A 25,155-nucleotide genomic window follows, 5' to 3' on the forward strand; every position below is an offset into this window, starting at 1 on the left:
TTTCGGCGTTTATTTTGTTGATGATGACTTAACGAAGGTGATAATAATAATATTATTTCTATGCATGCACGATTCTCGCGGGACGTATGGGAAGATGAAAAAGCCGCTAGGCGACCCAGACATATCGCCTACAAGCTGCTGTGGATAATAATAACAGGATATAAAGTGGTTGGGTTTCTCGGTTGCTCCACGGACAACGCCGTCACGTTGACGATTTAGGTTAGTGTGATAATAAACCTAGAAGAAAACTGACCAGGTTTAATGAAGGAAAGGTGTTTAGGAACAAAAAGGTAAAGGGAAATGATTCGAATTACTAGTGCAGATATACACAGTCCTGGCAGTGGCGTGGTGAGACCTAGGCGAGGCGGTGTACACGTAGCAGCAGCGACGGTAGTAGTACTACTACTGCCGCTGCTTTTCCTGCGGCCCGCTTTAAAAGCCTTCTCCTCACCTCCTCCGTCTCCCGTCTCGTCCTCTGCCATCGTCGTCTTGGTTATTCCTATCGCCACCACGATTCCCACGCCCCCCTCCCAAAACCCCGCTCGCCTCACAGCGCGGCCGCCGGCTTGGTGTGGCGCCCGACCATGTCGTCCCCGGCGCCGCCAGCGCAGCCTCCCCCGCCCCCCACCGCCGCACCCGCGAGGGTGGTCTCCGCGACCCCCATCTCGGTGCAGCTGCCGCCTATCCAGCCAAAACCGCCGCCGCCACAGCCGCAGCCGCCGCCGCAGGCGCAGCAGCAGCAGCCGCCGGGTCCCGCTTCCGGCCCGCAACCGCCGACGCCGGCGCAGCTCTTGAATCTGGGCCCGCAGCCGCCGCTGTACCGGGGCCCGATCTGCTGGAACTCCTATTGCAAGGACCCCGACCCCAACTCCTTCGGCCGCCGCGGGTGGAAAGTCCGCTCGGGCCCGCCCTACTCCGTGTACGCCGACCTCTGCGGGAGATGCTAGTACGTGCCGTTCCCCCCTTAACCACCTTCCTCTCCCTCTCCCTCTCCCCATCCCTCTCCGCTCAATCGCGCCGTCGGCGAGCCGTCGCGCATGCTCGAATCGTGCCGGGGATGCTCGCGCCGTCGGGGGCGGATTCGCCTATGGCGCCCACCGGATCTACGTGGAGTGATCGCCACGTCGTTGCGATTTCGCGGGATACGCGGGGGTTTTATGTAAAGTTGGTGTGCTTTGTTTGGGTGCTTTGACTTGCGTGCGACTCTTATTCGTGATGCATGCATGCATGTGGCTTACTGCTACTCTCCGCTCTCTGCTCTGGCCAGTTCTCAGTTTGAACAGGGGATATACTGCGAAACGTTCCATTCCGAAGAGGGCGGCTGGAGGAACTGTGAATCCTGCGGGAGGGTACGTGTTTTCTCTTGCATGCTGATTATGCCTACTGGTGGTCACTCTGCTTTTGTACCTGCTGATTGCAAGGGGTTTGTGTTCTGATTGAGCAGAGGGTACATTGTGGCTGCATCGTGTCCATCCACAAGTATCAGCTCCGTGACGCTGGTGGGGTTGACTGCGCCAAGTGTGCTCGGAGCACCCGTGCTGCCATGGTATGTCTTTCAACTGTCAAGAGGATTTACTATTATTGGGGATTGGGGACGATGGGATGGGGGTGTTAAGTGCATGCAACATGAGCCACTTGTACCCATGGTTGCGTGCTGGCTTTTTAAGTTTTTGAGGTTTCAAATATGCTGCTATTTGGTTGGCAGCATTAGTTAGGTGGATACTATGTTGATGATATCCTGCTTCTACATGCTAGTGCCATTAATTAACTTGTTTAGTCATGTTAATATGTCAAGGATGTCACATATTTATTGAGACCATGCCAATGCTATTTAGTGAAGCTGACAATTATTTACATTGAGGATGTTGATTTTGCATATTGAAGAGGCTTCCATTTATTATATTAACTGAATAGTGGGAGTTTAATCATATGTTCTCTTCAAATTTAGTTCATGTTTTGATCCCTGATTGACCACCATTGGCGCTTGTGCTTTGTAGGCACCACCAAGTCCAGTATGGACCGCCCCTATTCATAGTTCTCAAAATGTATCTGACAGAAGAGACATTCCTGTGAAGAGCTGGAGGCCTCCTGCCGGGCAAATTTCAAGTCAGTGGAGACAGACTAATCTGTGGAGCATGTCCAGTGTACAGTCAGACTTGCAGCAGCGTCTAGCTTTTGAGTTTGATAGGCCTAGTGGTAGTGAAAAGTTACTTCCTGGGCGCACTTTTATTCATGCCCAGGAAAGGAAATTTGATGACATGCATGACAGACCAACAACTCCTGCCGGCATGAACCACATTATGAGGGAGAGAGATCCCAATGGACACGGTCAGCCCACCAATATGGATCCAGCATACTCTTATACCCTCTATCACAGAGATGGATCACATCCAAATAATCTTCATGATCCTAGCCACCATGGTGGAGAAAATGACTCTTTGTCTTCCAGGAAAGTGGCGATGCCAGAAGCTTCTACGAGTGCAGATGCTGGCTTCAAGCTTGATTCACATCATCCGTCTAATTTAAAGGATGATCCACCATCCCTTTCAGTTGGACTGGCTTCTAATTTTGCATCACAGAATGGACAGAAAGACCATATCAGAATTGCACCTACTCAGCAGCAAGCACAAATGGCTTCCTCCTCATTGCAGAAACAATTCTATTCTCACACTGTAACTGGATATAATGAATTCCAAGCGCAATTGCGCAATGGAAGACCCAGAATGGATGCAAAGGCGAGATCACAGTTACTTCCCCGCTATTGGCCTAGAATAACAGATCAAGAGCTACAGCACTTATCTAGCGAGTATCCGACATATTCTACTTACATTAATGAGTAATTTTCCTTAAAGATATTACTTTCTATAGTCATAATTCTCACTTTCATAGATATGTTATTTATTTGAATTCTATTGAATTTTCCCTTAACTTTCAAACAGTTCAAATTCTGTTATTACTCCTTTGTTTGAAAAGATGTTAAGTGCTAGTGATGCTGGGCGGATTGGTCGTTTAGTTTTGCCAAAGAAGTGTGCTGAGGTGAGTTATTAATTTGATTGCCACTTTTTTATTTTGAAAATTCCCTGTGATTATCCTATGGCGTATTGTTATTGAGCATGGAAAATTGCCTTCTTTTGCTACTAGTTTGTTTGTATATCGATGTGTGTTTTTTTTCTAAAAAAATAGGTTTGCCACTTATCTTGTGCCATGTCTGAAAGTTTAGTTTTATGAACCTATCAGCTAAAATTTATCTTTGTTTGTTATCCTGGGCCATGACATAAATTGTTAATAGTTATTGAATTAAATTTGGTCCGATACATGACTAAATCGCATAGTATCTATAGAAAGCAGCACTTGTCTAAGATAACTCTGTTGGGAGTTCTTTTCGTGGGGTACAATCATATTATACACTAATTAAAGCAGCACTTGTTTAAGATCGTTTTTTTTTGTGTGCCTTATCCCAAAAAAGTTCCCTAATGGGAAAAGAACATTTTGGACAGGCATACTTCCCTATGATCTCCCAACCTGAAGGGCTCCCTTTGAAGGTTCAGGATGCCAGTGGTAAAGAATGGATATTCCAATTCCGTTTCTGGCCAAATAACAATAGCAGGATGTATGTATTGGAGGGTGTCACACCTTGCATTCAGGCAATGCAGTTACAAGCAGGCGACACAGGTACATATCTTTTCTTAGACAAATAGATACTGTAGTAGGTACTAGGTAGTATATAGTGTGTCTGTATGGCAAAACATACATAAACACAATGTCTTACTTCCATTACTTGGGGTTCAGCTTGCCCATTTTAGAGGCACATTTCTAAATTGTTCATGTACACGCGATGAGATAAACATTTGTTTTAGTTATGTATTCCCATCACACTGCATGTCTTAAATATAAATATGTTACCTGACTGATCTTTTGCTGCAATGATAATCTTTTACTTTATGTTCTTCCAAGTATGTTTTGCTTTATCTTTCCATACTTCTATTGTTATCCTTGTAGTTATCACGTTTTTCTAGTTTTATTAACCCTACGCTATTTTTTTTTTCTGTAGTAACCTTCAGTCGAATGGATCCAGAAGGGAAATTGATCATGGGCTTCAGGAAGGCAACTAATAATTCTTCTGAACAGGTATGCACATTGAAATACTTAGTTACATCTGATTGTTCCTCCAAAATAAAAAGGGCTTTCAAAAATTAAACCTCTAACACATTGATTGCACACACTTATACTGTTTTTGAACTGACAAGTCAGATGCATCGAATTCTATAAGTGTTTGCTTATGCCAGTAAGCGTCGCGGAAATGCGTATGTTGCGTTGGATTTGCGGTCATACAAGAAGGGATCGAGTTCGGAACGATGATATACGTGATAGATTAGGGGTAGCACCAATTGAAGAGAAGCTTGTCCAACACCGGTTGAGATGGTTTGGACATGTCCAACGGAGACCTCCTGAGGCACCGGTGCATAGTGGAATCCTAGGCCAGGATAGTAACGTGAAGAGAGGCAGAGGAAGACCGAAGTTGACTTGGGTAGAGGCAATAAAAGGAGACTTGAAAGGATGGAATATACCCAAAGACTTAGCCTTAGATAGGAGTGCTTGGAAGACAGCTATTCACGTGCCTGAACCTTGATTGCTTTTGCTGGGTTTCAACTCTAGCCTACCCCAACTTGTTTGGGACTTAAAGGCTTTGTTGTTGTTGTTGTTGTTGTTGTTGTTGTTGTTTGCTTATGCCAGATGAAATGTTATTTTATTGTCCATACCTGTTTAATCTTTGCAATTGGTTTGTATGCTGTATCTCTACTATTCTAATTTCAAGATTCAAGTTCCCCTATGATTCCAGTAGATTTTTTTTTGTCAATTGGAAACAGATAGTAATAGAAAAGATTGTTCTGAATTGTTTCCTATGCAAACTTATACCCTACTATATGGTGGTTATACATTCCTGATTACTAAATTTATTGTTTCTGTAATATTCTTGTGCAGTTCTTTTCCCCTCAATGGTGGTTACACATTCCTGATTGCTAAATTTATTTTTTCTGCAATATTCTTGAGCTTCCCTTCAATTTCTAATACATGCTGTATTACAATGACATATTTTTAAAAAACTGATCCCTTCAACTATATTAGTTGACTACAGGCTGTTAAAGTTTTAATCTAAAAATAATTCTTGTCCATTGTCTCATTTTAACAGGAGCAAATTACAAAGCCTGCCAATGGTGCCCCAGCAACTTCAGAAGCAAATGGTAAAGTTTCTGGTCCAGATTCCAGTCCAAATGCTGCAGTTTCCCGTCAAAACAAGGTCAACACAGAGACCAAAAGTTCTAGTCCTGTGGAACAAGCCACTGCATTGAAAATGGATAAGGATGGATTAACACAGAAGGATGGGCCAGGAACTGCTAGTTCTTCCCCAGGTTCTGTCAAGAGAAAAACAACTAATCTTGGCCAAAAGAATAAAAGGTTACGGATGGATAATGAGGAATCAATGGAGTTGAAGATAACATGGGAGGAAGCTCAAGAATTGCTTCGCCCTCCTCCTAAGGCCCCGTCCATTGTTATTGTTGATGGTCATGAGTTCGAGGAATATGAGGTATAACAATCCTTTCAACACTTTACTTATTGTGGATTTGCATTCTGAAGGGCGGGCCTGGTGCAAGCGGTAGAGTCTTACCGCCTGTGGCCGGAAGGTCCCGGGTTCGAGTCGCGGTCTCCTCGCATTGCACAGGCGAGGGTAAGGCTTGCCACTGACACCCTTCTCCAGACCCCGCACAGAGTGGGAGCTCTCTGCACTGGGTACGCGGATTTGCATTCTGAAATTGAAACTTGTTTATGAGAATCTGTCTCAAGGACAATATTTGCATGCTTGGCTTCTTTTGCTGTTTATTCTTACTGCTTAATACAGAAGAATAAAGCACACATGTTTCTGTATTGAAATTCTGTGTTTTTCAGGAGCCACCGATACTTGGAAGGAAGACTTATTTTGCAGCAGATAAATCAGGGTATTTTTTTTGAACTAAAAAACTTCTAAGTGTGACTTTTCTATTAATCTAAAATGGGTGTGATGAACGTTAACTGCTTTTGTTGATCTTCATGCTAATACCATTTGTTTTCCTCGCCATACGTATCAAGCTATCTTCTATTTGTTTGTGTTTTTACATAGAAGTGGTTCAAATTCAATGTGTAATAGCTGTTAATGCTTCCTAGATATGAGTTATGAAGTGAATCAGTGGTACTAATTTAAATTAACAACACTTTAACAGTTCGACCCATCAATGGGCCCAATGTGAGGATTGTTCCAAATGGAGGAAACTCCCAATAGATGCCCTGTTGCCCTCCAAATGGACCTGCTCTGACAATAAATGGGATCCAGAAAGGTGATCTTCTCTCATTGTTCCTTTAAGACAATTTGTGCCCATTTTATTTTTTGTGGCATATGAAAACATGATGAATCATCTTTGCATCCATGGGTCCCACATGGCAGCAAAGTATTTTTTTTGTTCAAAGCATTTCATTCAAAGTGGTGTACTTGGAAATAAATCTTAACCCAAAAGCCAGTCTGGTGATCTGGTCTTTATGTATATGCTGTATTGATTGTAATAATAATTTATTCCATGTACGTGTAATCAAAATCTATAGCAAAATGTTAAGAATCACTTGATATTGTTTAATCTGAATTCTGAAGTTTGCTATATAAAAAGAGGCATCACATAGAATTTCATCATTGAACATGTTCTATGAAGTATATGATGCCTGTAGCCTCCTATGTACTACATAATCCAGTTGCACATGTACTAGATAGAGGTTCAGAACACCACATTACACTTTTCACTGACTTGATGCAACTATACTTGCATGTGCACATATATTTTATTCCTTCAAAATTAATCCCACCTATATGTTCAAGAACTCTCTTGTCCAGCAAACGTTTTCTCTAATCCATAGAATACAATTCATGGATATGTTATTTGACTTCAACATACATATTCGATTATAAGCTGCTGAATTCGTGTAAGTTTTGAAGTATCACCTATGTACCTTGCAGTAGTAAGGTGACCTTTTTCTTGTTTACTTCAACCATATGATAGCACCTAGTCAGTATTCTTTTATGTGATTATTTATGCATAGGGACACATTACTTTGCACCCAGTGCTAAACACATTACATCAATCAGTTCAGTTCCCAGACTAGTTTTGCCTAGCCTTGCCTGCACGAGCGAGCTCACTTTGCCAGCTCGGGTGAGCTAAAATCGCTCTCCCACCTTAGCAAGCAAAAAGCTTGCCGGCGTAGACTCCAAGGACGACTTGCCTGGAATCCAAAGACCTTCCTTCGGTCACCTAGCTAGGTCAAAGGCGAGGCAGGGATTCATCCAAGAACCAAACGTTAGATGCATTTTTCTGCGATGGATTTGTAAATTTTTATGCGAGTCTGTATGTAAAGTGCATGCTGAAGAATGTTGATAGCTTTCTATGAATGAGTAAACCTAGGATTAAAGTATCACTATTGAAATTGAGCACTTGAGCTGCTTAGGATTGTATGGAACTATTTCCAGCTGTTAAACTGTGTTTAGCACTGGGTGGAAAGTATTAATTTTGTTTCTCGGGTGTTCTAGAAGATATGCATGTATGGTGATATGCTAATTACTCCCTCCATCCCAGAAAAAATGATGGTCTAGGATTAAAAAAAATGTTGAAAAAAAACTTGATGTTTTACCCCTTGGACAATAGATTTGGCCATATCAGTTTGAGATTGCAGTCATGTTTATCTTCAATAAATAGGGGTACATGGGTAATTTCCTTTGAGCACTAATCTGTCCTAAGAATTCTATATCGGCTTGCTGAATCTTGGCTGAAAAACACTGTTCTGGCTGAAATGTTGTGAGAGAAAAACACTGGTCCTGAAAAAAAAGAAGCCGAACAAGCCAGATATGGGGTTAAGCCGAACGGGGCCTAAATAGGCAACATAACTGAAAACTGGACATGTTTCTTAAAATAATAGTGTTTTCCCCCCATCATGAGAACATCATACACAATTGTGACAATCATATATCTAAATGAGCAGTTAGTTGTATGTTATGTCAAGACAGCTAAATATTCTCCCTCCATTCCAAATTATAAGCCGTTTTGACCTTTTTAGATACATAGTTTTTGTTATGTATACACTACGTGTAGAATCTAGATACGAAGTAAAAACGACATATCTAGAAAAGCCAAAACGTCTTATAATTTGGAACGGATGGAATAGTTATTTTGCAACTGCTTGGTTTACTCATCACTACATCTTAGTTATTCAGTTAAACACCTGTATTTTTTTTTTTCTAGGTCTTCTTGCGAACCTGCACAGGAAATAAGTATGGAGGAGCTTGCAGAACTCATTCCTATAAAACATGGTATGGTACACATGCCCTCTGTAGTTTTTATATGTGCTTCTGTAGAATTAGCATTTTCATTAGTGTCTCTTTCTAAATAAAAATGCCAAAGATGCATTTCAGACAGAAAAAGTGGATCGATCCACTATGAACTTTGTACTCTGTATAGAGCTGTAACACAAGAAAAAGTTTAGACCATGAAAGATGGCTCATTGCTACTTGTATCGAGGCATGCCACAGTCCTAGTGCATGCTATAGCTAGGTACTTAGCTGCATTAAAAGGAATCCAAGCTAATCTTGTGTTTTCAGAAAAATGCATGGTGGAGCTTGCCCAACCCATTACATAATGGGCTATGTTTGTTTTCGTTCTGTTGGGTCCTTTTGTTGGTAGCGGTATTGGGATTTCTTGCATTGTAGTTCCTCCATTTGTAATATGTGGCGTTTAGGACAAGCTAGCTAGTCAAAGAATGCACTAATCAGCTTGTCCTAAAGGTTACATATTTAGAAATGGAGGGAGTGGGAGTCATGCATTTTAAATGTAGGCCCAATTTGCATAAACATCCCTTCATTATTCTATGTAAGATAGTTTGTGTGATGTCTACTACCCCGTTCCAAATTGCAAGTCGTTCCGGCTTTTACATAGCTTTTGCTACATACCTCGATATACATTATGTTTAGATACGTAGTAAAGCCTACTTCGTTTGTGTAATGTCTACTAGTATGTAAGATAGCGGTATGTCTACTAGCTTCTGCTACATACCTAGATATACATGTAAGATAGTTTGTGTAATGTCTACTACTACGTTCCAATTTGCTACAAACCATTATGTTTAGATACATAGTAAGCCAAAACGACTTACAATTTGGAACGGAGTATGTTCGAAGTTTCATTTACCTGTACGATAATCTATAACTGTATTTAATGGTTTGTTGTAGCCAAAAAGCCCAAATTGAGGATGGAATCTGATGCTATTGATGCTTCAGATGGGCTGGACACACTTGCAAACCTTGCAATTCTTGGCGAAGGTGAAGCTCTTCCTTCGCAGCCAACAACAAAACATCCTCGTCATCGTCCCGGTTGTTCATGCATCGTCTGCATCCAACCACCAAGCGGGAAGGGTCCAAAGCACAAGCAGACATGCACCTGTAACGTTTGTATGACGGTTCGCCGCCGCTTCAGGACGCTCATGCTTCGACGCGAGAAGAAGGCGACAACAGATACGCCTCGCAAGAAAGAGACAGGCCAATCCAGTGAGAAGGTCACACAAGCTGTGTCCATCCCGCCAGTAGCCAGTGCCAGTGCAACCAGCTCCCCTCGGAAAGCAGATGGAATTGCCGATGGACCCGAAGACATGGCCGTGGATCACAAGGTGACATCCTCTCCCGTCAAGAACCATATTGACCTGAACATCCAACCTGATCGGGATGATGAGCAGTCACCGAAATCTGGTGCGGCTGGTTTGTTGAGCCGAGACAATCCAAGTTAGAGAGTGGATCGTGTGGATTGCCTGATCATTCCAGTGAGTGGACATAGATAACCGATCGAACCTATCCTTCCGAATGTCTATACCCATTTTTTAAGAAAGATGTGGCGTGTGCCGTGAGGTGTCAGTGTAGCTGTTACCTGTTACCTTCCCACACCATAGAGCCGGTTTCCTTTTTCCCTCAGACCCCAGTGGTAATGTTTATCGTGTATACCATAGGGCAGGATACCCGTAGGTGTTGCATGGGGCCTTGCATACCCCTGTATGCATGTATGTATTGCAAGACTAGCTCGTTTCGGCTGAATGCAAACCATAAGTCGCTTATGTACCCTGCACATATTTCTCCCGGAGTTGGCAGGAATTGCCACATTCGTATGTGTGTTCAGGATGAATGAGCTTTGTCTTCGAGTTTGCTCCATTGTTTATGTAAAAATGATTTATGACAGGGATGCCATTTGCTGGCTGCCTGTAAAAATTGGCGTCTAAAGTGTTAAGCCTAAACGAGCATAGCCAGTCCGCCACGCCGGTACGCGTGTTTTCGGTCAGCAGAGTAGACTGATACCACCACGGTTTGCGCAAACTTGAGGAAAATATCCTAACCAGACTGGTTAAACCAGTATACTTCAAAAATCAAAATACATGGCCGGTGGCTGAATGACGCGATTACGGCCCAAGTGCGACGTTAGTTGGTGAACTGATTGCGTTGTGTGAGGTCAAGTCTGGCCACGCACGGCAGGTCAACTCAGATGGCCAAATCCTCCCCCCTCCAGTGCAGGACTGCAGGCGACTGTGGGACAGAACCTGCTCTTGCCGGGCAGTAGGAGGTCCGCGTCCGCACTGATTGCAAGAACAACACAGAATGAGCAAAGAACCAACGAAATGGGATGCGATGAGCAGCAACTGAGAGTACCCAAAAAGATGTTGGGGGATGTCAGGGCATCAGTAACCAGCACCTCTGCACCTGTCACTGCTACCAAGTACGATCGAACTTGTCCTTTCTCTTGTGTAAAACCTATCACTATCCCTTGTTACTTGACAAAACCATTTACGAGTTACTTGACAAAACCATATCTTACAGAGACCAAGAACCAAAATCGAGAACGATCACGGAACAAAAAAACCAGAACCCTTCTTGCGAGCCGCAGCTATTTTCAAACAAGTCTTTCAGTAACGGCTGCCCCTGCCAAGCATGTCATTGTAGTGCTTGAGCGACTCCTGCCGCTGCAGCCGCATCTCCATGTTGAACTTGTGGATGAACGCCTCCACGCGGCGGTTCAGCTCGTCCTGCCCCAGCGACGGCTCCCGCCGCACCGGCGCGGGAGTCGGCTTGCTCCTTCCGGCGCCACCATCGTCGTTGAAAGTCTCGGCCTTCCGCATCGCCCCCGCCGGTGCGACGGCCGCTGGATCGACCTCCCCGCTGCTGCCGCCGCCGGACGGACGGCGCCCCGGGCGGGTGTCCCAGGTGTCGGACTTCTTGAGGTGCCGAGCTAGCGGCGGGCCCCGGCCCTCCGTGATGGCCTTCCACGTGCTCTCCAGCGTCTCCTCCTTCCGCGGTCGCGCTACCCGCAGAGCCCTGCTACCTGCAATGCCCAGAATTCCGGTTGGTACCAAACGAACAAACATTTGTATCTATATCTTCGTTGAATTCGACAAAAAAAAGGGCGCAATTCCTATAGAAAACAGAATTGCCAAAGTTTAAGCTTCCGAAGACTTTTCAATCGTGCTGAGGATTGCAAAAGTGTGTGACCAACGTTGTTACCTTCGGGGCTTGGTTTGGCCGCCTTCCTGCTGAACCTCGCTGAGACCAACGCCTTCTCCCTGGAGTTGGTGAGGTCGGCAAACGACGACACCTCAGTCTCCACATCCGCGGCCACCTCCGGCTCCGCGCCCCTCCGACGCGGCGTCCAGGTCGACCTCGAAATCGAAAAGTCCTGGTCCACCTCGTCTTCCGGCGCCGAAGCCGGTGCCACCGCAACAGTGTGGATCTCCACCACAGGCTCCTCGACAGCAGCGACCTCCGCGGCCTTCACTGCCACCACGGGCACCGCCGCAGGCACCTGCAACGCAACCGCCGGCTGGATCCCATCCCGCACCATCTCCTCGCCCGCTACTCCTCCTCCGATGGCGTCGGCGGCGGGGGCATACAAAGGGGCCGGCGGCAGTCCGCCATCGCTCGGCTGGAAGCACGACGAGGCGGCGATGGAGATGATGATGGCGTTGATGACGAGGTACAGGTACGGCGGTGTGAGCCAGGTGGCGGCCACGGCGCGGGCGATCGGCAGCTCCTCCGCCACGAACGCCGCCGCCGCGGGGCCCACGAACCGCACGCCCACGGCCGTCAGCAGCGCCGCGGCGGCCGCCGCCGCCGCCTTCACCGTCTGCGCGTACCCCATCGATCTGCTCCCCGCCGTCTTCTTCTCCTCGCCCGCGGTTCCAGCTCCTCCCCCGAACCCAGCACGAGTCAAGTGCCGCGCCCTCGTCTCCTCGACCGCTGCGTGTGCGGCGTGCGCGGCAGCTAGCGAAACGGAAGGAAACGAAGCGAGCGAGCAGGGAGGTGGGCGTGGTGGGGCGAGGAATTTATAACGAGGGGGGGCTGGGCCGATGGCGAGACGCGGGTGGAAGATGCGGGTGCGGGTGATGGCGTGGTGACGTCGAGATCAGCATCAGCCAGCGGCAGACCGGCAGTGGAGAGAGTGTGACCGTGGGGACGCCAGGGTCCATGGCCGGTGGCGACAGACAAGTGGACGGCGACCTCCCCGGGAGGCAGAGGCGCGGCTGGAACGCCCACGGGAATTCCGCGAGAGTTTCCCGCATCGGACGGGGTCTCCACACGATGGCGTCTGTTCACCCGGCCAAGGGCCAACGCATTGATCAGACGGCTCGGGTCGAGTGAGTGAGTGAGTGTTGCAGGGTCTCGTTCCCGTCGTTCGACAGCGCTGGACCGTGTCGTGGCCATTGCATTCGCGCAGTTTTGGGGCATGTGGGGTTCACGTTCATTCACCCCCGGGCCCTGCAGGCTGCAGCCCTGCTGATTGCGGGCAGCCGAGGAGGCCGGCCGAGGTTCAAACGGTCAGAAAAATAACCGTTGGGTGCGGTGGGGAGAGAGAGCGGGCGCGCGGGCCCCAGCCGCAGGCGGCCACGTTTCTGGTGGGCCTGCCGCGCAGCCACGTATGCCGGGGCCCCCACCTAAACTAAACGCGGCCGAGCTGGCGACACGGGCGCCCGTACCGACGTTTCCGAGGCTAGGCTAGCAGGGCCTAGGCCCTACGAGAACGAGTCCTGCCCGGCTGACCTCACCAAGCGCCACTTCTGTGTCAGTGCTCGTGCTCGTGTCTATCTTGAGTTCTTGACTCCTCCTGTTCCGGCCGTCCTGCACCCGTACCGTACGTGACGTTCCAAGCTCTCCGTCTGCCATGCCGATTAAAAATGCACACACTACTACGCCAATGTGCAGAAATTTGGGTCGAACCACGATCTTTAACGCACGCCTCCAGGAGAATGCTAAAATAAGCAAGATAGACCTAGCGTCGACCAAGAAAGAGGCACATCCGTCTGATCACAAAACATGTCGTTTAGAATAGAGTTTGGTATACAAATATCAACAATTTCACGTGGTTTCTTATACAATTTAACGATTTTGTTTAAGAAACATATTTTAGAAGATACATTAGTGGACAAGGGTGTCCATCAAAGATCATGCTAAATATGAAAGGTGTAACAAGTTATTTTCACTGGAGTTACGTATTGTACAGTACAGTATTTATAAATAGCTGATTAATTAGGGAATGCATTACATACGTGCTGTAATTCGAGAAAAAAAATAGAGAGAGAATGGATTACGTGCATACTTAATTGCACCGTGTGCTCTCCCTTCTGCTACCGTACAGAAGGTCGTGTCGAAACGTGGCGTTACACGTGTGCATCGAGGTGGTGGTACGAAAATACGTGTGGCCAGTACGTACTATACGCGCGGCGCACGATGACCTCATGCACGTACGGTGGTGGCGCGCGCCAAATACGTACAGGTTCGGCTGGGTGGGATCGGCTGTTTACTTGCCCCATACTGGCGTGCCTCGCCACATCCGTATTGCTGCATGCATGCATGCGCCGGCCGGTCAGCCGGTCAGGTTTATTAGGTGAGCCGGTGGATGGATCCATCGGAGTCGGAGACGACGGGTGGAACGGAGTGGCCTAGTTCGATTCGCCGTCCCTTGCGCACGTATGCCGTGCCGCTTTCGTCCGCCTACCCGCCCGCCTCTTCACCCGCAGCCACAAAACTACGCATGCTTGTGCTGTGCCCTAGGGGGCTATATATGGCTAGGGGCAGGACCGGAGGCCGCCGCGCCACTCCCTCCCGCGCGTGCCGCTGCACGTGGTGCCTCCCCTCCGATCCTCGCTCGCACGTCTCTCGTGCTGGAAGCGCAGCACGGATCGGAGCCTGGCGAACGCCTACCTGAGTTCCTGGCTCTGTGTCTGCGAGATGACAGTACACGTGTCCATGCACGAACTACTCCGTGTATGGATTTACCAGCACTTGCATCATTAGATTAGACTCGCGGCCGCGGGCGTTTCGTCCGGGCAGTTTCCTGTGATGACGAACCTGCTGCATGCAGAGTCGTCGTCCCCTGTCACCAAGCACACACGTAATCGATAATCGTCCGTGCTATGCAAGTGTCTAGGCGGAACAGCGCATGTGGCAGCGACGTTAATGAAATTCAACTAGCAAAGTATCTCCGGGCAGTAGCTAGCTAGCATATAGTACTAGTACACGTCTATGCGTTTACTACTATATATACAGTTTTTTTTGTCATTGATTATTTGGACTGCTAGTTGGCTACACTCGTTTATATGTAGTAGTATAATTTGAAAATTAAAGTGTAGGGGCTGTCTCTGTGGCTAGTGTGATAGTACATGATTGATTCGGCTCACCCGGGCGTACAAGTTGGACTCCCGGGAGAGCGACAATTCCCGAACCCGGCGGCGTCGGCGGCCTCGGGAGCCAGCGCCCAGTGCCAGCGGAAGGGCGACCTGGCGCCACCGCGCGGCGCTTGCTTCCCGCCTGCGAACTCGTTCGTGTCTCCAAACCAACGGAGCAGCGCTACCGGCCTACTAGCTAGTGCGTCGACTTTTAGATCCAGACCGCTCTATTTTACCTCAGCAGTCAGCGTGCACGACGCAAAGCATGTATTTATTGCATATGACTACCTACCTGTCGCAGCGTGACTGGGAGCGTATACTTTTCTTGCACTATACGTCAGTCAGTCAGTCAGTCAGTGTGGTGGATGCCTGTTATACATTAGCATGCAAATGCAATGCACTGAGATGGCTAAACAACGTGATCTACGTCAAAACACTTTTGGTCCTCGAATGGCCGTGCTCGGGTTGTGGGCAACCCGGGGGCGCCCTGGGCCGCGCCCTGGATCGGAGCGAGTACTTTTCCTGGGGACGTGTGGATGCGCTGCTTGGCGCGTGTTGCATTGCCATCCTATCCAGCTCGTCGAGTCGTCGTTTCGTCGACGCTCGCCCCCCGCCCGGCCGGCCGTGCCATCTCAGTGTGCAGTGTGCTCGCGCGCGCGGCCGGCCGTGCCATGCCGATTGCCGAGTGCCGTGTGCAAAAACGGAAACCGATCGTGAAAAGAAACTTAGAAAAGGATACGCGTCCGGTCTGTGGCCTGACCACCTGACCGCCTGACCTACTATGCCTTCCGACTACCAAGTCATGAGTAGTCTGTCATTTCCGGCATGTGAGTCAGCCGACCAGCGGCAAGGTTAGCCGAGCCGGACCCATGTGCAGGGCCAGATTTAGTAATGACCTCTGATCTTGCATGGAATGGCTAGTTGTTTAGACTAACCCACCAGCCAGCTGGTTATCCAGAGACGAGCTTTCTGATCGCATTACGATTCGGTTTGCCGTTTGCGTTGTTATCGATGAGCCGAAAAGGGTATGTACTCTCTGCTGATTAATTCTAATCTTTATATAATTTGTGTGGTTGCCTTGCAGTACTTGCATAGTTGCATCTATCGATTGTTTTGCTGAAGATGAGAAGACCGATGCCGAGCGAGTGGTTGAGGTCGACGTTGCGTCCGTCCGTGCCTTTTGTTGTGCGCGCGCGCACCGACCTGTTTGGAGAGTTTCTTTTTTGATAACCTTTTTGGAGAGTTTCTCGGTTCTCATCATTTGGGTAGGCAACGACGGACCGCGGAATTGGTCCTTCTTCGTTCATTCAGGAATCAGAAGTGCGTATTGATACTGTGGGCCGTGAATCGCCGTGATCAGGTGTCGCGATTTGATCGATCGCCGATTCGCCGCCACGCGTGCACGTCCGGCCGGTAGGAACGGAAGCTGCTGGAGGAATCCTATTTCGGCCCCGTTTAGATGCGATTTTTTTTTTGTTTTTGGTTACTGTAGCACTTTCGTTTGTATTTGACAAAAATTATTCAATTATGGACTATTTAGGCTTAAAAGATTCGTCTCGTCAATTACGGGCAAACTGTGCAATTAATTATTTTTTTACCTATATTTAATACTCCATACATATGCCGTGGGATCTAAGCGGGGCCTTCACCGTACCGCCCACACACGCCTGTTTCGTTATTCAATTCAATCCACCGTCTTGCATTGAGCGGTATTATTTCCAGTATTTCGGCGCTGTTAGGTGGGTGGACCTGGACTAGCTGCTTCTGCTGTGCCTACCGCGCCTAGGTGGAGCACGACGACGACGCATGATAACTTTTCATCACATGACACGCGGCCGGCGGTCACCACTTATCTTTTAATTTGTTTTTTTAGCTTGTTTTTTTAGCTGAAACAATATTTTTTTCTCACAACAAATCAGTCGAAATAATATTTCGGCTTATTTTTTCAGCGAAGTGAACGGGGCCATAGGATTAGTTAATCCCTCTGTTCCGTCACTTTGATTTGTTGGATCCATCCATTTTCCTATATATCTAGACATATTATATCTAAATATATATATCAGAATGAATGTACTAAAAAAGTTAAAGTGACTTATAATTTGGAACGGAGGAAGTAAGTACGAGAGCATGCAATATGTATGAAACCAGATCGATACTGTAGTGTATATATATCTGTACCAAGTAATTAGGATTAGTTAACACTATGTAAAAATGGTCATATCACCAGCGATTCTAGAGACGGCCGACGAAAGCGCGTTTGTGATAAACATCTACAGATGCGTGTTACCAAACAAGCGTATGTAGTAACTCCTAGACCGAGGTGACCGGTCTGGCAGGGTCAACACGCATCTGTAATAACGGAATACTACCGACGCGTGTTATACAAACGCATCTAAAATAATTTCACAGACGCGTGTTACATGAATGCGTCTGTAGTTATTGACTTATTATAGACGCGTGTTTATTTTCACACGCATGGTTCGAAGACGCGTCTGTAGTAATTTTATTTGGTCAGACGCTTGTTGTGAAGGTGCGTCTGTACAACATTTTGGCACGTGCTAGGTAGTTGGCCGGTACAACATTCAATTCAATTCAGTAACTGCGCCGCTGCTCTGCTCATCGTGCGCAGCGGCGGAGCCTTAGCTCCAGGTCTAGGCGGCGCGACGCTAGCTCCCCGGCCGGCGGTGACAAAGGCTCAGAGAGCTTAGCTCATCAGCTCAGGGCGTTGGAAGGCCGTGGTGCTCGTAGCGGACGCGCGCGCGCGGTCCTCTGAGACGGGCGGCGACCGAGGACACACACGGCTCGGCCGACGGGCGTTGCTTGGGGGCGCGCGCAGCTAGGCAGGCCGACGAAGGCTGGGGGCGCGGGGCATCACGGGCGGCACTTATAGATGCGACGCGTGCACACATGCGGTTGTGGCGGGTGCGACGCAGTGCGACACCGGCTGGCGCGACGCATGCGGCGGCGCCGACGGGTAGCCAGGGGCGTGTCCAAGCGTGCTAAGGCCACCGGCCAGCCATTCCCCTTCACCTCTGCTCCGCTCTCAATCCATATCCATCCTTCCGGTGGCCGCGTACCGTCCGTCCACCGACATCCTCTCAAGGTTGATTGGTCCCCGACGTGCTCAGCTCAGCTCACGTAGTGAACAAATTCATTCCTAATAAAAGAATCATAATTTTTGTGTGAGCATGATCAACTCAACTGCTAGATAGAATCCATGTGCTTAATTCTATCTCGATCTCAGCACGGTGTGCTCGTGCTTACTCTTCTTGATCTTTGTAGTGCTTCACTAGCGCCATAGCAGTGCTTCGCTGCCCAGTAGTGGCCAGAGGTGAGCTCTACAACTACTTGTGCAACCAATTAACTTGCATTCTAAAGTTTGATGAGCTTGTGTCAAACTATCACTACTAGAAATATCCACTTCTATGACGAAAATGCTAATGACGAATCCAAAATCATCATAGAAGATCATTTTTAGGATGAATATTTCTGTTTCGTCTTAGATCAGTGGTGACGATCCTGCAACCCTCCCTTTCTATGACGAAATCAGGCATCGTCACAAAAAAACATCATAGAAGAGCGCAGGGTTTCGTCATAGATCACTCACGCGACTCATCTGTGACGATCTCATTTAAACCTATGACGAACAGGGCTTCATCACTGAACTAATTATACATCTATGATGGACAATATTTGATCTATAACGAATGGCTTTGTCATAGATCTCCATATTGTACTTTCTCCATCTGACGTGTACCTGCAGGATATGCAGTTACTCATCCATGACGCTTGTAATTCATCATAAAAGTCTCCGCTCGATCCTTTGTTCATGCGACGTGTACCTGTGGGACCCTTCTCCATCTGATGTGTACCTGTAGGACCTACAGTTACTCACCCGTGACGCTTACAATTCATCATAGAAGTCTTTGCTCGATCCTTTCTCCATCCGATGAGTACCTGCGGGACCCTTCAGCATCTGACCTATGGGACCCGACGGCTTACGTATCACGTGTACCTGTGGAACCGTTCTCCATCTGCATCCGACCTGTGGGACCCGACGAACCTATGGGACCCAATGGCTTGCGTGTCACATGTACCTATGGGACCATCCAACCTTTGGGACCCAACGGCCAGTGGGACATTTCTCCTTCTCCATCCGACCTATGAGACCCAATGGCTTGCGTGTCACTTATTGCTATCGGGGTTTAATAAATTAAAACTAAAAAACTATGAGACTTGGGAGTCAAACCTGGGACCTAGATCAAGGAATAGACCATCTTTACCATTGCGCTAGACATCTGGTTGTGTTGATACGTCTTTAAAGTCCTAATAGTAGTATATGTTCTCTATGTGGACAGGTTGACTTATATATTGGATGTATCCCCTGCAAGTAGAAACAAATCTGTGCCTGTTGGACTTACGGCAGTGGCAAGAACGAAGGATCCCTGGTGTGCTGTGGTGGCTCAGACGTCCTTTTGGAGGCTAGGCAGGGGGCTTCACGGTGGAGCGTGGTGGCATTGGCGTCCGTGTCCGTCGTGTGCCGCGGTAGAGGCGACAGATCCAATCCGTAGGTCTCCTTTCTCGCATTTTCCTGCCTTCACTATTTTGGTCCTTGCTTGAACATGAGGTATACAAGAAATTTTATAGCATTGCAGATCTGGTTAGGCCAATGCTGATGAAAAGAACTAGTAGGTGGCACTGGTTGGTTTTCTGCTGATGTCTTGGTTTTCTGCATATGTTTAGTGTTCTTACTGTAAATTCCTGTGTGCAACTAGGCCTATTAATTGTCAAGTACTTGCTTGATTATACCTATCTGTCTAGGCAAACATATAGGCCCTTCGCTTCTGCGTTAAACTATTTTTTCTGTCCAGTGCTTGCTTGATTCTACATTTCTGTTTCGTATGCTCTAGTGCCACCGGTGAGTCCTTATGGTATTTTGAACTTGTAACATATCTGAGGCCACATTTCTGTGCCAATGGTGTCTATATAGTTGTTGGATGTATTAGGATGCATCTCATATGTTTGCTTTGTGTGTCTTCTCCTTGTTGACAACTAAGTTATCCATTTAGTTTCAAACAAGAGGAAGACATCGAAAGGAAATCAATGCTTTGTGTCCATCATTCACATCACTAAGGGTAATAATGTTTAAGCTGCACATGTTGCTACTGATGCCAATGATAATCACTACCACTTGTTCACTAACATGCTACTTGTGAAAACTGAGGAAGCTCAATTAACTGCTAAAATTGTAATGGTTATAGCTCCATTAATTGTTACTATAGTTTGAGTTATATATATCTATATGGTGCTACTCTAAATTTATATGAGGTCGTACCATAAAAATTGTTAATGGTTCCACCTTTTTATGGCACAATGTATGATTCCATCCCCCGTGAACGACGAGTTCGTGGGGGTGATCGAACACGTCATGGAGTCTTTCCATGACCTTCTCGTAGAGGAGTCAGGATCGCTCTCTGGCTCTAACTCCAGCAGGGGTAGCCATCACCCCTCTCATGAATGCTTCATGGCAAGTACCCCTGAGGGACATATCGAAAGCATCCACGAGGAGGAGGCTACCCCAACGAAGGACCTCGACGATAGGTCAAGGGGGATGCAGGAGCCCCACCCTACCTGCGGGTGGAGTAGCTGACGGACCAACACCTAGAGCTTGAGGAAGCGTGACTCCAGCTCAAGTAGGAACGTGCGGAGCTCGATCGTGAGATCAAGCGCCATGGAGACGGGGGATGCGAACGCGCCATGGCCCGTGACATGAACCGAAGGATCATCAAGGATGATCAAGCGCTCCCGCACTTCGCCTGGGCAAGCCAAAACATCGCTGCTATAGCAGGGGGCTTCCAAAGCCTGCGACGCCCGAGGATCGACAGGCCCTCCACGAGGTTCGCACACTGTGCAAGCGTGCGGTTGTGCAGCAGGCCGAGAGCTCGCTGTCTCGGTGACGGGAGTTCAATGCTAGCCAGCGCACACCCTTAGTACAACCCAACAAGGATGCATTAGTCCACCAAGCGCCGCATGGCGATAGGCCGTGCATCATGGTTTTGGTGCAGGTGCGCCTCGGCCACAACCGTGACGCACGCAACACCCTGGACTCCCACCGGTGTACCCGCAATGATGCGGGGGAGGGGGCCAGTTGCGGTTACCACCCTCGATGGGGTGGACACTATGACCACGAGGAGGACCAGTGCCATAGCCCCGAGCCAATAGGGCCCTAGGCTTTCGATTGGCATGTCCTCAAGGTGGCACTCCCGCCCCGATACCGCCCGCCGACTAACGTCCTAAAATACTCTAGGAAATGAACCCCGGCTTGTGGCTCGAGGACTACTAGCTCGCCTGCCGAACTAGCGGTGTGGTCAGTGATGACTTCATCATCTGCAATCTCCCCCTATTCCTGGCCAACTTGGCGTGAACATGGTTGGAGCACCTTCCGCCCAACTACGTTTAGAGTTGGGTGGACCTGAAACAAATCTTCGTTGGGAACTTCCGTGAGTACATCCGACGTTTCTCCCGGTAGTGCAACGAGCTCCCTAATGTCACCAATGCTGATGTCATTGGAGCCTTCCTATCTGGGACCACCTGCGAGTCCCTGGTCCATAAGTTGGGAAGCAAGGGTCCACGGACTACCAAGGAACTCCTTGACATCGCGACCAGCCATGCTTCCGGCGAGAAGGCGGTTGGGGCAATTTTTGATCACTCTAGAGGCAAGGTGAAGTGGGGCGAGGGCACCGATGAAGGCCCCTCCGACCATTCAAATAAGAAGAAGAACCAGAAAGGGCGTGGGGGCTCGCTCGTGGCCGCCGCCGAGCAAAAAGCCAATCGAGCGACAGCCGATGGCACCCCCGATCACTTTGACAAGCTGCTTGAGGGGACATGCCCAAACCATGCCTTCCCCATCAAACACATATATAAGGACTGCTCCCTCATGAAGCCTTTCTTCATCGGCAGCTCCAAGAAATGGTAGCAGAAGAAGAAGCCCAAGGCAGAAGCCGACAATGCCAGAGAGAAGGATGACGACTTTCCATCATCGGATGGCTGCCTCATGATCTTCGGCGGGCCAGAGGCATATGGCTCCAAGCACTGATAGAAGCTCGCACGTTGAGAGTTCTACGAAGCCATGCCCGCCACACCCACTTTCCTCAAATGGTCAGGGTCTCCCATAACCTTCGACTGATCCGACCACCCAGATAGCGTCATGCACCCAGGTAGGTACTCGCTCGTGGTTGACCCTATCATCAGCATGAAGTAGCTCACCAAGGTACTGATGGATGGGGGCAGTGGCCTCAACATCATGTACACTGAGACACTTGATGCCATGGGCGTCGACCGATCGTGCATCCGATCGACCAGGGCACCTTTCCACGACATCGTGCTGGGAAAGCAGGCCATACCGAATGGGCAGATTGATCTGCCCATCACCTTCATGAATCTATCCAACTATAGGATAGATACCCTCACCTTTGAGGTAGTCGGGTTCCCCCCGGTCTACCACGCCATTTTAGGGCGACCGTGTTACGCGAAGTTCATGGCTGTCTCCAACTACACCTACCTCAAGATTAAGATGTCAGGCCCACATGGGGTCATCACTGTTGGCACTTATTTCCATAGGGCCTACGAGTGCAAGGTCGAGAGCTGTGAGCTCGCTTCGGCAACCCTCACTTCCGAGGAGCTCACGGCCATCGGGAAGGACATCGCTGAAGGAGCTCCCGACGTGAAGCGGGCGACCGGATCCTTTGAGCCTACGAAGAATGTCAAGGAGGTCCTCGTCAACCCTGACAACTCCGCCTATAAGACGGTGCGCGTCGGCACCACCCTCTCCCCTAAGTAGGAAGGCACGCCTATTGACTTCCTCTGCGCCAATTTAAACATCTTTATGTGGAAACCCTCAGACATGCCTGGAATTCTGAGGGAAGTCACCGAGCATGCCTTGAAGATCAGGCCAGGTTCCAGGCTGGTCAAACAATGCCTGCACCGTTTCAACGAGGAGAAGCGGTGGCTCATCGGTGAGGAAATCGCTAAACTCTTGGTGGCTAGTTTCGTCAAGGAAGTATACAACCTAGAGTGGTTGTCCAATTCTGTTCTTGTAAAAAAGAAAAGTCAGAAATGGAGAATGTGTGTTGACTACACTAGCCTCAATATGGCATGCCCGAAGGATTTGTTTCCTTTGCCACGCATAGATCAGGTAGTTGACTCAACTTCGGGGTGTGAAACCCTATGCTTCCTTGATGCGTACTTTAGGTACCATCAGATCGCGATGAAAGAGTCTGACCAGCTCATGACCTCTTTCATCACCCTATTTGGATCATTCTGCTATGTTACGATGTCATTCGGACTCAAGAACGCTAGGGCTACGTACCAGCGTTGCATGACCAAATGTTTTGGGGACCTCATCGGGTGGACCATTGAGGCTTACGCGGACGACATCGTAGTCAAGTCCAAGCAGACTGACTAGCTCATGGCCGACCTAGACCAGACCTTTAGGAAGCTCTGGGAGAATGGCATCAAGCTCAACCCTGAGAAATGCATCTTTGGGGTCCCAAGGGGCATGCTATTCGGATTCATCGTCTCTGAGCGTGGCATCGAAGACAACCTAGTAAAAATCTTAGCCATCACAAAGATGGGCCCAATTCTGAACCTGAAGGGAGTTTAGAAGGTTACCGGGTGCCTCATAGCGCTTAGTCGCTTCATTTCATGCCTCGGCGAATGGGGGCTCCCCTTTTATCGACTCTTGAAGAAAACCGATCGATTTGCATGGACGCCTGAGGCTTAGGAGGCGCTTGACAAACTCAAAGTGCTCCTAACGAAGGCTCTGATTCTAGTCCTACCATTTGAGGGAGAGCCGCTCCTACTCTATGTCACAGCTACAACCTAGGTGGTCAGCGCCGCCTTGGTTGTAGAATGGGGAGAAGAGGGACATGCCCTCAAGGTACGGTGCCCCGTTGAAAGCTCTAGTTTGGTTTTGGTGAATTGATGAAACCCTAAGTACAAACCTAGTTTATCAAAGTGATTATGAGATAGGTAGCACTACTCCAAGTAGTGAAGCTAATGAAGATCATGACATGATGATGGTGATACCATGGTGATGATCAAGTGCTTGGACTTGAAAAGAAGAGAGTAAAACAAAAGGTTCAAGGCAAAAGTGAAATTGATAGGAGCTTTTCGTTCTAGTGATTGAGACACTTAGTGAGTGTGATCACATTTAGGATCAATAGTCATACTATTAAGAGAGGTAAAACTCGTATCGAAATGCGGTTATCAAAGTGCCACTAGATGCTCTAACTCATTGCATATGCATTTATGATCTAGTGGAGTGCTAACACCCTTGAAAATATTTGTGAAAATATGCTAACACACATGCACAAAGGTGATACACATTGTGTTTAGTACTTAAGAGCAAGGGTAAGAAACTTCATCGGTGGAGTGTCCACCCATAGAGTGCAGACAGTCCGATGGTGCCACCAGCGCCCTGTATAGAAAAGACAGGGTTTCACAAAGTGCACCAGACGCTAGCCTCAACTGGACCAGAGTCTTCGGTCAGTGGAAGCAGTGAAGACGCTAGTGTTGGTCTTCGACCGGACGCTGGGTCACTTCATAAACGGACGCTGACGGGGTGCGTCCAGTCCTACTAATGTGGTAGCACACAGAGAAGAGGGTGACTGACCGGACACTGGATGAGTTCGGTCAGGGGTAACCGGATGCGTTCGATCATGAAAAATTGTCTCTGAATGCTTACTGGAAGTGACTGGACGCTAGGGTCCTATGTCCGGTCGTTATCAACCAAACGCATCCGTTCATGAATAGAACTTTACTGGAAATGACCAGACATTGAGGTCCTATGTCTGGTCACAAGTTAAGTGCATTGAAGACCATTGATATCGGGCGATCAGTATTTAAAGCAGGGGCCACGTGGTGTGCATCGTGCGACCAGATGCTGGGGTCCAGCGTCCGATCGATCTGACTAGCGCGTTTGGTCGCCCCGATTTTCAGTAGACAGAGGAGCCAACGGCTCTATTTCATGGGGGATTCTATTTAAGCCCCATGGCCGGCTCAAGCTCACTCTCTCGGCCATTTGCATTGACATAGCAACCTTGTGAGCTTAGCCAAAGCCCTTCCACTCATCTCTATCATTGATTCATCATCTTTGTTAGATTGGGAGAGAATCCAAGTGCATTGCTTGAGTGATTGCATCTTGAGGCACTTGGTGTTTGTGTTTCGCTGCGGGATTCGCTTGTTGCTCTTAGTGGTTGCCACCACCTAGACGGCTTGGTGCAGCGGTGGAGGATTGGCATGAGTTGGTGATTGTTCACGACCATCTCCCGGTGATTGTGAGGGGACTTGTACCTTCCCCGTCGGAGCATGGAAAGGTAACTCTAGTGGATT

General features: G+C 48.3%; 3 protein-coding genes across 6 annotated transcripts; 2 read left to right on the forward strand and 1 right to left on the reverse strand.

Annotated features, from left to right (window-relative positions):
- Positions 1 to 472: 472 nt before the first annotated feature.
- LOC136542459 (B3 domain-containing protein Os07g0563300-like) lies at positions 473 to 10,319 on the forward strand. 4 transcript variants are annotated; one of them, XM_066534889.1, is made up of 12 exons: positions 473 to 946; positions 1,268 to 1,349; positions 1,445 to 1,546; positions 1,998 to 2,836; positions 2,940 to 3,036; positions 3,498 to 3,672; positions 4,052 to 4,128; positions 5,192 to 5,587; positions 5,947 to 5,996; positions 6,258 to 6,371; positions 8,316 to 8,383; positions 9,299 to 10,319. In XM_066534889.1, exons 1-12 carry the CDS (start codon positions 585 to 587, stop codon positions 9,847 to 9,849), a joined length of 2,913 nt encoding a protein of 970 aa, XP_066390986.1. In that variant the 5' UTR covers positions 473 to 584; the 3' UTR covers positions 9,850 to 10,319. The 4 variants fall into 4 exon arrangements, with proteins under 4 accessions (XP_066390986.1, XP_066390988.1, XP_066390989.1 ...); XM_066534891.1 differs by having other exon boundaries at positions 9,347 to 10,319; XM_066534892.1 differs by having other exon boundaries at positions 1,998 to 2,806; positions 9,347 to 10,319.
- Positions 10,320 to 10,884: 565 nt separating this feature from the next.
- LOC136542460 (uncharacterized) lies at positions 10,885 to 12,398 on the reverse strand. The gene is made up of 2 exons (XM_066534893.1): positions 11,606 to 12,398; positions 10,885 to 11,426 (listed from the first exon to the last, which is right to left on the reverse strand). The coding sequence occupies exons 1-2, from the start codon at positions 12,237 to 12,239 to the stop codon at positions 11,011 to 11,013; spliced, it is 1,050 nt and encodes a 349-aa protein (XP_066390990.1). The 5' UTR covers positions 12,240 to 12,398; the 3' UTR covers positions 10,885 to 11,010.
- Positions 12,399 to 22,039: 9,641 nt separating this feature from the next.
- Positions 22,040 to 22,603, forward strand: LOC136544454 (uncharacterized). Its single transcript, XM_066536612.1, has one exon. The coding sequence runs from the start codon at positions 22,040 to 22,042 to the stop codon at positions 22,601 to 22,603; it is 564 nt and encodes a 187-aa protein (XP_066392709.1).
- The last annotated feature ends 2,552 nt before the right edge of the window (positions 22,604 to 25,155 follow it).

This window comes from Miscanthus floridulus, chromosome 3 (genome assembly GCF_019320115.1).
Source record: "Miscanthus floridulus cultivar M001 chromosome 3, ASM1932011v1, whole genome shotgun sequence".
Lineage (NCBI taxonomy): Eukaryota > Viridiplantae > Streptophyta > Magnoliopsida > Poales > Poaceae > Miscanthus > Miscanthus floridulus.